This window comes from Protomyctophum bolini (assembly GCF_963924005.1).
Source record: "Protomyctophum bolini genome assembly, chromosome: 14".
Lineage (NCBI taxonomy): Eukaryota > Metazoa > Chordata > Actinopteri > Myctophiformes > Myctophidae > Protomyctophum > Protomyctophum bolini.
The window spans coordinates 8,347,858-8,363,899 of NC_137875.1; the positions used below are offsets into that span (position 1 = coordinate 8,347,858).

Here is a 16,042-nt window from a genome sequence, read left to right on the forward strand (position 1 = left end):
AAAAGGAAGTTTTCCTGATTAAGTACAGGAAGTAGCATCACTGGTAGGCTGGACATAAACTCTTACATGCTCACTGATTGGCCAACTAGGGTGGCAGTCACAGAGAATTTTAACCTTTTGGTGAAATATGCTAGACACCCTGGTTTGTATGTTTTGTCCTTTCATGTATATACGTAGCTTGTTTTACATTTTAAACAGACTTGCAGAGCAACATTTTAGATGTAATTGTATAACTTAAATGTGTGTTATTTCAAAGCATTTTAGATTGTTTCTAACACTTTTAAATCAACTGAAAATGAACTTATTTATTCATCCATCCCATTCATTATTTTAAATACAGGCTGCTGATTTCAAGCCTGGGTTACACATAGGTGTTGCTTTCACACGACTGTAGTTCCTTTTGTCTTCCCTTTCTCTTTTTATGGAAACAACAAAAACGATGGGAGCTTGCACAAAAACACACCAGTGTTAATTAAGTCTTTTGAACAACACACCATTTCGTTTTAGTCCAAGTGCAGTCATCTGATATTGTTTAGACTTGAGTCCAAACCACACTACCATAATTTCCGGGCTATAAGGCGCTACTTTTTTCCAGTGCTTTGAATCATGCGGCCTATACAATGGTGCGGCTAATCTATGGATTGTTACAGCTAACGGCCACTAGGGGACCTTCTAAATCTATCTCTACGGCTGGTCCACACAACACCTGCAGTTTATAGTCCAGTGCGGCTTGTGTATATGTACACATTTGTTTTTTTCCCTAAATTTAGCGGGTGCAGCTTATATTCAGGTGTGCTTTATAGTCCGGAAATTACGGTAGTTGCCGTTTTAAGGTCAATCACACCAATGGAACTCCTTGAATTGCAAGGAGTTGCATTGGTGTGGTTGACCTTCAAGCCTCGTCTTAGTCGACTAAATATCCCAATCTTAGTCTTTAGTGACTTATTTGACAAGCAAATTCTGGTTTAGTCTCTTGTACACCTGTAAAAGCAGCTCACCTGTCAGATGGTGCAGTGCAGGGTCGTCCTCACCACCCTCTAGATCGCTGGACGGTCAAGATGGCCGCCACCACCACCCTCTGCATCATTGTACAGTCAAGATGGCCATCCTACCCACTCTCTGCACGGCTGTACGGCGAGGAGCGTGCACGTGCAGTGTGCAGTCCACACCACCCTGTTCAGCCTCACACTCAGCTGGTGACGCAGCTCATTGGGATGCAGTTGCAACCTATGAGGAATAGAGGATGCATGTTTCTTCAGCCACCTGACTCCACCCAACACTTTTAAGATGAACACTAGCTGTGTCAACAAAGCTCTCAATATCAGCAATGATCACAGGCCCCTCCCGCAAACTTTGTAAGCCAATAATAGACAGAATATTCGCACTGATACGTTTATCGCATTAATACAGAGATTATGTGTACTGAATGGATGTGGGTGAAATTTGGACAAAGTATGCAGGAGTTATAGCAAAAGGTATTTTTTTAATGGCATAATAATATGGAGAATTGCGTTTTTATGACGCAAGGAATCATGGGGAAATAATGTTTTGATTGTACAAAATGGTTCAAGTTATATGCCAAAATGCAGCCGTGTAACGGCGGTAGAGGACGACAATGAGGCCGATTTGAAAACACTGGTGTGGAGTGTCATATCCTTGGCCTATTGTCATAAGATGTACAGTTTCACATCGAATGGTCTAGCGGTGAATACACACACTCACACATGGGGACAAGGGAGAAATATAGCATTCGCCTCTCGACCCAGCAAAGACAATTACAATTTAACTCACCCAGAGCGATTCCCACGGGCCCCTGTTCCACCTGGATTGAACCTGTTCCACCTGGATTAAACCGCTTCCGTTAGTTTTTTGCTCCCCAGGCAGATTCTCTGACCATTCAGCTATGCTGTCCCTAATTACAATGGACCTGCTTAAACCCATTTTGACCTGAGATCATATTCTAAAAATGTCTTCTACATCCTGACAGTTTTCTGAAAAAGTGGTTCTTCGATTTTTCAAAAATAACAGACCTACAACTGTTAATGACATAGTAAAATGTTGAAAATGAGTGGTATTCCCCTTTAACGTTGTTTAATGCAATCAGATGGGACTTTAACCTGTTTGGATGTATGGGCTGAAAGTATTTTTTTGCCACTCAGTAGGCGTATAACTTGCGGGTATGATGATGTCACGCACAAAACCTCTAACTTTTAGTTGTTTGTTTTTCCGTAAAATTAACTCCCTACACCTACAGCTTCACACAAAAACATTAGATGTAGCAGATCTCTACAAGCTCTAAATGCTCTGATGCTTTTGAGCTTGTAGATCTGCTACTTTTGCTATTTTTTAATTTCCACCCGACAGAGAGGCTATGGTATTTTATTTCTGAACGTGCCCAACAGTAAGTGGATCTCAGCCCTGTGGTATTTTGCTCATCAACAGCAACCGGCTCATTTGCATGTAGCCAAAAATCACACCTGTGTGAAGTAAGTGGTGCAACTCTGGTGGTCCCCGGAACATCCAGACCTCCAGGAACGTGCCCAGGGGGCCGGGCTTGTTTCCGCCCGCGTCCGAAACGGTTGAGAAATGACAGAGTTACCGTGTGGGGGTCCCCAGGGGGTCCCTCTACTGTACTGATACACCTGAAATCATCATATATACAGTTAATAAGTGTATGTGTGTGTTAGGCTGCACAACATAAGACACTTGGTTTTGAAAACCAACCAAATGCTATTTCCGTGCTCAGACACGGCCAGCTAGCCAGTCAGCCAGCCAGGCACACACAAAGCTACTTAATGAAGTGGTTGCACCACTTTAAATAAAATGTGCATAATACTTAAAAGGTAGTCAGGGGCAGCCATGAGCACTCTGCCTCCATCCTTACTGGAAACCACAGACCTACAGATCTATTCAGAACCACAGATGTATTCTCTGAACCTCCGCCTCATCTCCTCCTCAACCCGTTTGAAGCGAGCTGTTCAAAAATAAATCTCCCTCGCTTAATACGTGGGCGGGGGCAGCCCACTCCTCTTTTGAACATGTTTTTTTTTTCTTCCTTTGTGACATACGGTATATAGGAAAGCAGAGAGGGAGACCGCGTGGGGGGGGGAGACAAGAGGAAAGGCGGTCTGGTGGGACTGGATTCTAGGCCAGTCATGTAGCGCGCAGTCCTGAACGGATGTGCAGGTGAGCAACAACACACTTTAATAGGCGTGAATAGGAAGCTTGGGTTCATGGAGCAAACTAAATCTTAAAGCAGCACTATGTAACTTTTTTTTTAAAGAATAACTAAATAATAAAATGGGTAAGTAAAGACAATATAATAACAACATATACAATTGGGGTGGTTATCTTTTGTCTCCTCTTCTATTAACATATTTGGATACTGTCAAAGGTCATGTCTCACCTAGACACAGGATCTGACACAAATTCAATCTATCCCTGCCTAAGCAAGCAGGCAGGCTCTATTAGCTCGATGGTGAAACATGTCAGCACATGCGCCCGAAACCAGGTTCAAATCCGGGGTGGAAGAGGAAAGTCACAGAGTGCAGCTTTAACCACTTAACCCGTATGCACTTTGTCGTAGGAAGAATAGTGCAGACAGCGTGTCACAGCCTATTTGCATATATTGCAATATATGCTTATTTGCGCGGCATCATCGTCTTCATTTATGCTGGGGGGAAAAGGGATTATGGAGACTGACTGACTGTTTGCTAGAGAAAAGAAAGAAAGAAAGAAAACTAACTTTGACAACGAGGCATTGCCGTAAAAACCTCTCTCTCTCCCCCCCATGTTAGATAATAAATGTTTGGAAACCTCTCAAAAGTTTGCTTGCCAGGGGTGTAATCTCTGGTGTTTAAATATCAGTTCTCAGGTCGAATATTGATATGCGATTAAAATGTGATTAATTTAGATTAATGAATTACAAAGCCTCTGATTAATTCGACATTTTTAACCAAGCCCTATTTTTCATCTGGGAGCATTTTGACTAAATCAGTGTATCAGAAGAAACATGAAGACAAACAATTTGTTTGGCTTAATTGTATTTCTATTACAATAGGAATAGAGTTATTAATTTCACAATTTGAGTGGTGCTTTTTTGTACCTTTTCTTCCCGGGACGGTATACATTCACTTTGGGACGGTTCAAATTGTGTTTTGGGACGGTTCTGGGACGTTGGTGAAAAAGGTTAGTCTGGAGCCCTGGTCACAGGTTCCAATCCCGATGACCTTTGCTGCGTGTCACTCCCCATCTCTCTCTCCCGACTTCCTGTCAGTCTACAGTCCTATCAAATAAAGGCATGAAAAGCCTCAAAATATAAAACAATATATAATTAAAAACTGAATAATAAAACAATCTGTGGCATGTTGTTGTTTTTCGTTTCGTATTCGTTTCATAACTACTAGGTCATAAAACAGCGTCACAGCGAAAGTATCAAAAGTTCCAGATACAGTATGCGACACGCTTTGAGCTTGTAGATCTGCAAATTCCTGAAAATTAACAGTTTGGGACATAATGAGGTTTCCACCAAACCTCATTGAGTGGATATATAGCATACGCACATTGGCCCTCATTTATCAATCGAGTGCAAAATCTGCCCCAAATTCGAGTGTAGGTTTTGTAGTACACTCACATCGCCACGGCATTTATAAAGTGATCGCAAACAGCTGATCCTACCTTCATTTCCTTCCTAGCGGTGATAAATGTGACGGCTGAAATCAATCTGGCACGCCCTATGAAATCAAGCCTCGCCCTCATTTTTGCGACATGCACAACTGCAATACGACCACACAACGTATGGAAACCATAGTTACACGATGGAAAAAGACAATAGCCTACAATTGCAAATAAGCAAGTTGTATGCTTGTCATTGTCACTTGGAAATAAAGGCGTGCAGTCCATTTATAATATCACAGTGATTATATAGGCATCTGATGTCACGCTTATGCACTCCCAAGTGCGCTCGCATATATATGTTTAACAAGGCCAGTAAAGCACTGTTTGATTAAGCACAAACTACCGTAGTACATTGTAAACATGTTATATCGTTTTTAATTGCGCCATTTTAAGTGTTTGTAAAGTTGGAAATCTCTTTTTCAAAAAAATTTGCGGAAATGGTAAATGCCTATATATATATAATATATTATATATATAAAATATAAACTAGGGCCAATGACTATAGCAGCTCCACAGCGGTATAGTGACTAACCGCTACCTACCACAATAACAGCGAGTCCCTGCGTGGGCCACTGTCTCCTTGATGTCTTTCCACTGGGTAATTAGCAGCAGTGCCACAAGGAGTTTCAAATGCGATTAAAAATAAATCTCATCCCTTTGTTTTTACCCTTTACACGTACACATTTGACACATACAATCCTATGTACAAAAACACATATTTACCTCTTGAACTTGGTGTATAACTCCCCTCCTGGGGAGGTGCAAACCTCACATCTCCAAAAATTTTACTTTTCAGGATTCAAATTCAAAACAGCTAAATTTGCAGATTGGATGGAGATAAGAGGTTTCTGCCTGCAAAGACGATAAGAAATCCAACACAACAACTGGAAAACGTCTCTGTACAAGCTGTAGGAAAAGCTTTTGTTGGGGTTTGGTTGAAACTTTTGGGATAATTTTAGTTCGGTGTGACATCACAGTACCATAATACATTATTGAAGGTGGAATCCATTCAATAATATGTTTGTGCTGGTTCCTGCTCATGCTAAAAATGCATGTCCATTACCATGTTGACTTAACGCTGCTGAAAAACCCAGTTTCAACCCTATCCATGTGAGTCAGAGTCACACACACACACACACACACACACACACACACACACACACACACACACACACACACACACACACACACACACACACACACACACACACACACACACACACACACACACACACACACACACACACACACACACACACACACACACACACACAGAACATTTTTGTTTTTTACTTTTAATCATCGCTTTACAAAACCGTTAATCACATGACAATGATTTTGCTTGGCATGATAACCACGGTAAACTCTGGGTTTAAAAACAAAACAAAACTCCAGCCAGAGGACTTATAGGTATGCGTGTGTGTGTGTGTGTGTGTGTGTGTGTGTGTGCGTGCGTGCGTGCGCGTGCGTGTGTGCACTGTGCATATCCACACAGCTTTAACTGTGGCTATGTCTCTTAAGTCCACAGCCAGTCGAGTCATTAGTCCCCTGCCATCGTTGATAGCGTGCACGTCACTGTCATGGATTCTCAGCGTACGGGTGACAGTTACATTTCCGCTTCTGTTCCGACTTATTCCAACCTACTGTTCTGGTCGTTTTTGGGCGTTTAGCACCTCGACCGTCTTGCGCCCGTAGTGCCAGTAGCTGTAGCCCGACGCAGCCGTGGTCACCGCTGTGATGTACCTACAATACAAGACACTGTAGTCAGTCACCACTGTGAGGTATACCTACAATACAAGACACTGTAGTCAGTCACCACTGTGAGGTATACCTACAATACAAGACACTGTAGTCAGTCACCACTGTGAGGTATACCTACAATACAAGACACTGTAGTCAGTCACCACTGTGATGTACCTACAATACAAGACACTGTAGTCAGTCACCACTGTGATGTACCTACAATACAAGACACTGTAGTCAGTCACCACTGTGATGTACCTACAATACAAGACACTGTAGTCAGTCACCACTGTGATGTACCTACAATACAAGACACTGTAGTAAGTCACCACTGTGATGTACCTACAATACAAGATACTGTAGTCAGTCACCGTTGAAAAGTTAACCGGCCACAGGCGATCAACGGACGTGTTTCGGCTTCATGGCCAGTGTATGAACTCTAGCGTTGACTACCATTGTAACAATGGAATGCGGAAGTGCTCAATCTATCTCAATAGGATAGTTCCAGCCATAGGACCAATGTTTGGAACTATAGCCCATAGGCACCCGCTTTGCGGGGAGATCAAAGCATGTTGCTACTCTCCTACTCTGATAGCAGGACACTGCCAAAGACACCAAGAGTCACGAGTACGTCCCACATTAACATACTGTACGTGGATGTACTCGCAGGAGCGCAAAGCACCAACGAGTTGGCCAGATGTGTGGAGAACCGGGATGACTGGAAGCGACGATGGAGGGGCTTGTCTGACCATCAGCTAATGATAGGAGATTAGCTGATGAAGGCGATGGAGCCGAAACGCTTCCTGATGGTTGCCTCTTCACTTTCCAAGTAAATTAAAATAAAATAAGTATCGGTTTTAGATCGGCTATTTCAGCTTTTCTTTTATGTATGTTGGTTTTCCAACATGGAGACAAATATGACAATGAACCGTCTGGCCACCAGGATTATCTATCGCGCATTGCCAAGGTTTCATCACGCGCAACCCTTATTTTGAAGAGCCAAACATCCGTAACTGGATGTTACAATGACAAAATGCTGTGTGGTGTCTTCACCGGTTGTTGTTCTCTCGGTCGGTGGTGGAAAAACCCAGCCGTGAGTATCACAGCGCCTGCTGTCGGCCGTTGAAAAACCTTGTTTTCACCAGAAACGACATTCATTGTGCCGATTTGGAGATACAGGCCATTGAAAGCAGCACATAAGAGTGCAAGTGGATGCTCGCGCATCTTCAAAATGGCCGCGGCCACTGTCCCACTTTGACTGCTATGCTAACGAGCGGCAGCTAACAATTCGATCGGATGAAAACATGGATTAAAGAACGAACTGATCTACGGTTCTGGCAGGCTAGACGATTAATTTAATCCTATGGTTACTACGGTTCTGGTGGGCTCCGTGTTAAAACGAAATAACTACGATTATCTCAAATAATTGCGATTATCTCAAATAATTGCGAATAGACGAGTATGTAATAATTGTGACAGGCCTACACAACGTGTCTAATGACTGCTTACAGTATAAGGAACCTTTCGAGTGTGAAAAAAAAGGAAAGAACTCCAACGTTGAGACTAAAAGCATGGTATGTAATGTATGTGTTGTTAGTTACCATAGCGACTGCAGCAGCATACTGTCTGTGTAGTGGAAGACCGGAGAGGCCAGCGACGCTGCCACCAGGAGGAGCTGGATGGCTGTGTTCACCTGCGCGCACACACACACACACACACACACACACACACACACACACGTCATGTTTATTATTTATTCACCCCAGAAGAACTAAAGCCAAAAAATAGCAGATCAACAGCTCTGCGACACGTTGTGAACTTGTAGATGAGCTATTTTTAGTGCACAACACCAGCACAAATATTCAGCCATAACCCTCGCGCTAACCCCCAACACCTACAACTAACCTCTAAGTGACTAATCCTAGCCTCTACACAACACAATCCTAATCCCAGCCAGAATGTTTTCCTAATTGTAAGCCTAACCCTAAAACGTTTTTAAATCATAAAACCCAACCATTCCATTGTGAATACCAGGTCTATTTCTCAAGTTCTACCATACTTGAAGGAGATTTGGTCCTCACAAGTATAGTGACAAAAGTAAGCACATGTATGCATGTGCACACAGTTAACACAACGGTGCCACCTAGTGGCAGAATACAATCTAAATCAAAGCTTGGTTGTTGATATTTCTATTTTTTATCACTCTCTGCCTGTCATACTAATCTAAAGTAGAGACTTCAGTCTAAACTAGCTCAGACTAACTTTTACTAACAGCAGTAATCAATAGTGTCCTGTTCTGTTCTGTCTATCTGACTTGTTGCTACATGTTCACTTCTGTTCTGTTACGAGTTGCAGTGTCCAGTGGAAACCTCATGTGTCCAAAACTGTTACTTTTAATGCTTTTGTGTGACGCAATGCTTTTGTATGATCATATATAGTGTTGATTTACGAATTAACACACACTCTGTGTGTGTGTGTGAGTGAGTGTGAGTGTGAGTGTGAGTGTGTGTGTGTGTGTGTGTGTGTGTGTGTGTGTGTGTGTGTGCGTGTGTGCCTCACCTTGCTAAACAACGTGGGTTTGAGCTGGGCTGTGGCATAGCAGGGATTAAAAAACTTGCTCAAGGTCACCTAGAGAAAGAGAGGTCAAATAACAGTACTTAAAAGTGTATATTTAACAGAGAGGTGAAATAACAGTACTTAAAAGTGTATATTTAACAGAGAAGGAAAGACATTTATACCATCGAGCTGTGTGTGTGTGTGTGTGTGTGTGTGTGTGTGTGTGTGTGTGTGTGTGTGTGTGTGTGTGTGTGTGTGTGTGTGCATCATGTGTAAAAGACGTGTCCATAATTGTATTTTGTACCACTAAATAATTTGAATTATAAATACAGTATGTTTTACCGGTGCGGGTACAGTCTTGTATCGGACCCAGAACACTGCAGCTATCAAACCAACGTCTCTGAAGATCACCAGTGCTGTCAGAGGAGCTGGGAGACGTACAAAGATTATTATTGTTTTCTATTTCTATTTATTTATTTAGTTAGTCAGGACAATGAACATTTCAGTTTTCACATCCATGTAAATGTGCCACAAGAGCTCATTTTCTATCTGTAGTCCTGAGCAGGCTGTTAAAAATAGTGAAAATACGTAAAGCGAAAAACACCACCACAAAACACAAGTACAAAAGATAAAACAGTACAGTAACAGTATAATGTCAACTTATAAGAAACACGACAACAATGAAAATTGAGGTGATGATAATTATCGTGCATGTGCACACACACGTACACACAGGTCATACCTGGTATAAGCTGAGCGTAGGTGAGGCTGACATATAAAAAGCTGATGAGGATCTTGTCAGCCAGCGGGTCCAGAGCACTGCCCATAGCCGATTTCTGACTGGGCCACGTCCTGGCGATGTAGCCATCTAACTGTGAGACACAGAGAACCAACAAGAGATGTAGCCTAGGGATATCACGATTACACATTTAAGTTAATTGTCACACAAATAATTGCGATTAACGATTTAATTGTGTTTACAATTTGTATTTCTGTTTCTGCCTTTTAGGCTTCATAATCAAATTGCACAGGGCAGATATGACAAATAACTTACGGTAAATATACAAAGAAAACACTGACATACAATACATTCCAAAAAAACAATAGTGGAAGTGGAAATAGTTGATCTACAAGCTTACATGTCACAACGTGACGTGTTGTAAGCTTGTAGATCTGATATTTTGTTGAAATGTGTGAAAATGTATGGACATTCCTCTCTACTACTGCACAAGATCACAAGCTCACAGTGTGATGCATTGTGATATTGTGCAGTAGATATTGTAGATCTCTCTACTTTTTGGTATATTGGAACCCTTTGGCGTTTGGCCCCAACCTACCTGAAAGACGGTTGGCTATTTCCACTATTACAAAGATATAGGGTTAAAGTGATTTTCTCTTGTTCAAATCGTTACAATAGCTCTATTGTGATAGTAATCATAATCATTGCTGAATATAATAGTATAGAGTGTTTGTTCAGTAACAGTAATGAGTTTGGCGTTTTGTTTTAACCAATAAATATCTCTTACTCTACCTTTAAGTGGTAAAATAATTTTGTTGATTCAGGCATTTACAGGTTGTGTGAGGTAACATATCTACACTGTCCTTTAAAAAGGAATTAGACACCGCCTTTTTATAACACGCCCCAAAATAGGGTTAAATCAAATGAGTGAAATGTGTGCTCACAGTCACACACATCTTTACTAGAGTAGTAAACACTAGTGTGTGTGTGTGTGTGTGTGTGTGTGTGTGTGTGTGTGTGTGTTTGTTTGAGGTGAGATATTTACCAGGTCCGTAGCTCCAGCCAACGTGAACAGAACAAGGCTCAAATGAAAGTGCTGTTCGATTATCAGGTAGCCCAGGTACGGCGCCAAAACGATCCGACACACACACAACAGGTTTGGGATTGTCCAGGGATTCTCATACTGCAGAAACACAATGCGTTCACGTCAAGAATAAATGGATACAGATGAATAGGTATTCATTCACATATTAAATATTCAGAGACTAGTCTATACTAGAGGCCAATTCTACAAATGTCTCGATTGAAAATGTTTTGATTTTGCAAGTGTGTGTCGCTGGAACAGAGAAAGGTCGGACTCGATGACGTTTATTTTCTCCTGTTTGTCACCCTGAAAAATGCCATTATAGGGTCAGAATTTTGGGAAGATTGTGGGGCTTGTGACGATCAGGTCGGTTCCTAAGTGTACGCTCTCACAGCCTACTACTGGTCTTCTAAAGAGGCAAGAGCCACCTATGTGATGTCATATGGATATGGGAAGTAAAAGCGAGACCGGCTGTCCTTTTCTTTTGTCCTAGTTTTCCAGAAGGTGGTATAGATAGTAAGATACCCATTTCTTGTTCCAGTTCATTTTGGGACGTCATATGACGTGATATGTCAAGAACCAAATGGACCCTAATGTAAATTATTGATCTGCAACTCTGTGTACAAATTGAACCAAATGGAGCCTTACAGGTCTATAACTCTGACAGTGCAGAAATGGAACCAAACAGACGTTTGCATGTTATTTGTAGCCTATCTACCCAGCGTAGTAGCTGAGCACAAGTGCTCATTTTCAGCAACGCCCTGCGCACACACAAAGCCTGGGAGCTGACCACCAGTACAACCAGTCTTATACTGTTGGCCACTGGAGCAGTTCGGGGTTCATTGTCTGGCTCAATGGCACTTCGGTCTTCGGCTGTGTTGGGGGAGCGTCTGACATCTGACTCCAACAGTGTAACAATTGAACCAAAAACTGGCCCGTGGATCTTATGATGCATAACAAACTGGAGACAGTTCATTCCTGTATCATGGAGTGTACAATATTGTTCTATTCTATGTGATTGTGAACTTTTCTTTAATGGCATTCTATTTTTCTAGATCATGCACACGTTTTGTAAGTTGTGTAGGTGAACTACAAGTCTATCTGTTGTACGTAAACGTAAAGTAAAGTTTGAGAACCACCAATGGGACATATCACATAATGTCCTTCCCTCCCAGTCAGTCATACCACTTTTACGTACAAGTTGATTAAATTTGAACAGGCCTTGTCCCGCGTCTGTTGTTGTTGTTGTTGTGGTGGTGGTGGAATCCTCCCGGGGCTCGTGGGGTTGTTTACCACCGGGGGCCTGGCTGCACAGACCCCGTGTTGTTGTCACCTGAGACCGGCGTAGGCCACCATGATGACCTCCTCCCAGTCCTCCCCCTCCTTCCCAGTAGAGCTGCCAATGGTGGAGCGACCACCGGTGTCCAGCAGCGCGCTGCAAGGACGACCTCCACGGGTCCGACGCGTGGAAGTTGTCCGTGCGCGCTGGTGGAAACGCCGTGGGAGTCGAACCACCGCAGTGGCTCCGTCTGGTGACCGTGACGGGTGCGCGTCGTGCGGCCTCCTCCTCCAGCAGACAGCGGACTCCTCGCCTGCATAGCAGCACGCTGCCGTGACTCCTTCGAGCGCACAAGAACAACACCTCGAGCCCCATTGTTTACTTGTTTGTTTGTTTGTTTTAGCGAGCGGACGACTGAGGTCTCTCGCTGTCCGTCGATGTTGTTAATGTCTTCATGTTTATATATTTTTATTTTATTTTATTAAACACAAAACTTTGTTTCCTGGCCGTTCTTCTTCACGAGCGAACGGACGACGCCATGTTGTTGCCGTATGTATGACGGAGATGTGTTTTACTTTACGGAAGCGTCGTGAAGCTGTCATCATGACGGTGGAACTTTATTCATCCAGTTTTTTTGCACTGGCTCCATTAACAGCCCTTACATCTACATAAACGTTCAGAATTTCAAATGTAAAATGCTCATATTAGGGCCACGGATGTTACAATTCTCATCGGCGGGTATAAGTTCCGTAATGTTGAATAAAAATCTTTTTTTCTCCGATCGGTGGCGATTTCCTCAAAAAGTTATAATGTATCAGCGTGCAACACACCTCCCAACCGATAGTTGAAAGCATAGTGAAAACTCAGAATCTGATGTAAATGCCTGTGTGTGTGTGTGTGTGTGTGTGTGTGTGTGTGTGTGTGTGTGTGTGTGTGTGAGAGACTGTCTGCATGTCAGACTTTATTGTCAATTTATCAGGTCAACTGAACTGTGTGTGTGTGTGTGTGTGTGAGACTGAGACACATGTGACATCATCAGGGATGGAGATGTGGAGACCCTGATGTCATAAATGTGACCTGCTGTCGCAGTTAACTCCATATATGGAGATCGCTGATGTCATCAATATTGACCATGCAGCAACTCTACATCTGACCTCAAACCTCAAACCCTTAGATCTCCTTATGGATATTGTCAGAACCTGTTCTGACATTCCATAATGTTGATCCTTCCCCATCCATCCTTCCTCTTCAATGTCTCCCTTTTGTCCATTCAAATTCCAAACTCTTGATGGGCCTGTCCCAAATGTATTAGTGCAGCCACGCCCGGCAGCTGGCGAAAACGTATAGAGTTAACTATGAAACCACTACATCAGTCTTTATAGACCTTTGTAAGTGTGGGAGTTGAACCCAACCCTCCCTGCAAGACAAAAGCATTTTTGGTGCGATCGAAGAAGGCCTGGTGTGACCTTATCCGACGAGGAACAAGAACTCAATAATTTCGGATCAGTATATAATGCAAATAATAATGAAATGATGTTTGTGAAACTTGGCTATGTTTAATTTAGTAATGCTTTATGATCCATCGCATGATGTGAAGAGGCATTCGGCGCATTGTGAGCTTGTAGATCATCTATTTGGGACGCGTGACTCGCCGTAGCCTATATGAATAAGCATAAATTGAGCATGAAGTGGATGCAGAGCTGTAAACTCTCGTTCTACACATGATGTTATGAAAGTTATGCACCACGTTGAACCAGGTGGGTGTAAACGGTAGATAAGTTGGAGTTGAATCATCATTCCAGGGGAATCATTTGGACATCAGGGGATAGTGTTCACATTTAACCTTAAATTCAGTTATTTTATGCCCTCCAATCGATTTGCCATTTTGATAAGCATTTTATTGTATGCAACCATTCATTTATTAACCACTTTCAACGTGGCATCCCTATCTTGGGAAGGTGATTATATAGGCAAATATTTTCTCTTTTCGGCCCCAAACAAATAAAAATAGTTGATACTACAAGCTCTCAACGCACATATATCCTCTATTTAAGAAATTATATGGTAACTTATTTTTTGCCACCCCGTATTTCTTTCTGAAATTATGCCAGGCTCTGCAACATTCACCAGGGTTTGTCCACAATTTGAAACATGGAGGAAACCACACTGAGCGAAGGAGGAAGGGGTGCACGGCCTCGCCCTGAGTTCTTTCACATTGAGCCAGCCGTGTGGTTACGAACAGTGACAGGTCTCAGAGTATGTGCAGTCAAATTTGTCGAGTTATAAGCTGTTTCTGTAAATAAATACACCTATGTTAAACTACAGTGAGAAGCAAGAAGAGGCGCACAAATGATTATATGTGCTAACACAAGAACAAACAAATAACTAATTGTACTATTTGGTTAGATTTGAACAAAAAGGTACAATTGATCATTTAGGCATTTGGCAGAGGCTCTTTATCCAGATTGATTTACAGTAAGCAAGGTATAGTAAACACAAGGTAAAACATCGAATGCATAGAGACAGTGTAGTGCCTCGGTAATCTATAGGATCATATAGTTCATAGGTAAACCAAACTAAACCTTAATATTTTAAAATAATAATATGTACATTAAACTATAGGATGCCAGGTTAAGAAATGAACCTGCCATCTGTCTACATAACAACAAATAAGATAACATAACATTACAAATTACATCTTAACCGTTGTATAAGACTGCTGCCTGCATGGTTGACAAGGATAGGGAAGTTCTATGGCAAGTGCTAAAGTGGAGTCTGAAGAGGTGAGTCTTCAGATTACGGTTAAAGAAATTGGGAGTCTGCAGTTCTAGCTGCAAATGTACTTTTTACTTCGCTACATTTGTTTGCTTTAATTATACTTTGCAGATTTAGATAAATATTGTAATGCACATTATATATACCGGCGTACATGTAATTACATAGTAGGCTAATATAAAAGTATAAAATATATATTGGGTAATAATCAATAGGCCTACATTACAGTCCAATATAACATGATATACATATACAGTATTCTGCATAATGAATATTTACTTTTGCTACAATCAAAATGTACTTTAGTCTGTTTTGATGCCAGTACTTTTGTACTTTGACGTAACATTTTGAATACAGGACCTTGGCTTTACATCTATCAGATTATATCTACACTGCCACTGGTATTGTTACTTTTACTTTTGGTAGTTATTCCACCACTGCTCTGCAGAACATCTTCACTCTCTCTGTTCTTCAGAATCTTCCGGAAAGCAAAGGCGTAGAGAAATGGGTCGATGATGGCACTGAACACTGGCAACCCGTCGACCACTCTGGCGTCGCCTGTGAAGCGCAACAGTTTAGAGGCCACGTCGGGTTGTGATGTACGGAGTGAAGTCCCCACTAGCCCCACGATGCTGACGATGTGACTCGGAACCCAGAGAACGACGAAGGTTATGATGATTCTCGAGATCAGCTGGCTTGTTCTCTTGTTGCTGGACAGAGCTGTCTCTTTCACCTTCCGGTAAAGGCAGACGTAGAAAGACGACATGACAGAGAAGGGCACAATGAAACCCAACACTAGCTCAACTATGGTGGCGGTCAGATTTTGCCCTTCCAGCACGACTGGTCTGCTGCAGACCGGATGTCCATTCTTTATCCTGCCCATTGAAGCGACTGATGGCCATGTCACAAGGCAAGACATCACCCACAGTCCCACCAACAGAGCCCTCTCACCCTTTCTACCTATTCGTGCCCAGCTGCGATGATGAAGGACCTTCACAAAGCGATGTACGCTCATCAGAGTTACGGTGAAAATGTTGGCGTAGAGGCTGCAAAAAACCAAGAACGAGATGAACTTGCAGAGTCTATTGCTTATGTCCCACGGCCGTAGCAAGTCAACGATCTCCACAGGCACAGCAATCAGACACAGTAAGTCACAGCAAGCCAAGTTCACCATCAAGAGTTGAGTGAA

The 16,042-nt window shown here is 42.3% G+C and overlaps 2 protein-coding genes across 2 annotated transcripts; both read right to left on the reverse strand.

Moving 5' to 3' along the window:
- Positions 1-5,956: 5,956 nt before the first annotated feature.
- On the reverse strand, positions 5,957-12,625 carry crls1 (cardiolipin synthase 1). Its single transcript, XM_080782703.1, has 7 exons — positions 11,998-12,625; positions 10,761-10,898; positions 9,719-9,848; positions 9,319-9,404; positions 8,980-9,048; positions 8,022-8,113; positions 5,957-6,420 (listed from the first exon to the last, which is right to left on the reverse strand). Exons 1-7 carry the CDS (start codon positions 12,451-12,453, stop codon positions 6,318-6,320), a joined length of 1,074 nt encoding a protein of 357 aa, XP_080638829.1. The 5' UTR covers positions 12,454-12,625; the 3' UTR covers positions 5,957-6,317.
- A 2,604-nt stretch (positions 12,626-15,229) lies between these two features.
- Positions 15,230-16,027, reverse strand: LOC308328358 (G-protein coupled receptor 182-like; the record flags this gene model as incomplete). The annotated part of the gene is made up of 1 exon (XM_080782134.1): positions 15,230-16,027. One exon carries the CDS (start codon positions 16,025-16,027, stop codon positions 15,230-15,232), a length of 798 nt encoding a protein of 265 aa, XP_080638260.1.
- Positions 16,028-16,042: the final 15 nt, after the last annotated feature.

Coding starts and splice junctions, on each gene's coding strand:
- crls1 (XM_080782703.1), bottom strand. CDS start 12,453: ATGGGGCTCGAGGTGTTGTTCTTGTGCGCTCGAAGGAGTCACGGCAGC. Junction 10,899..11,997: donor TGTTCAAATTTAATCAACTT/GTACGTAAAAGT, acceptor GTGTTTCTGCAG/TATGAGAATCCCTGGACAAT. Junction 9,049..9,318: donor ACAAGACTGTACCCGCACCG/GTAAAACATACT, acceptor CTCTTTCTCTAG/GTGACCTTGAGCAAGTTTTT.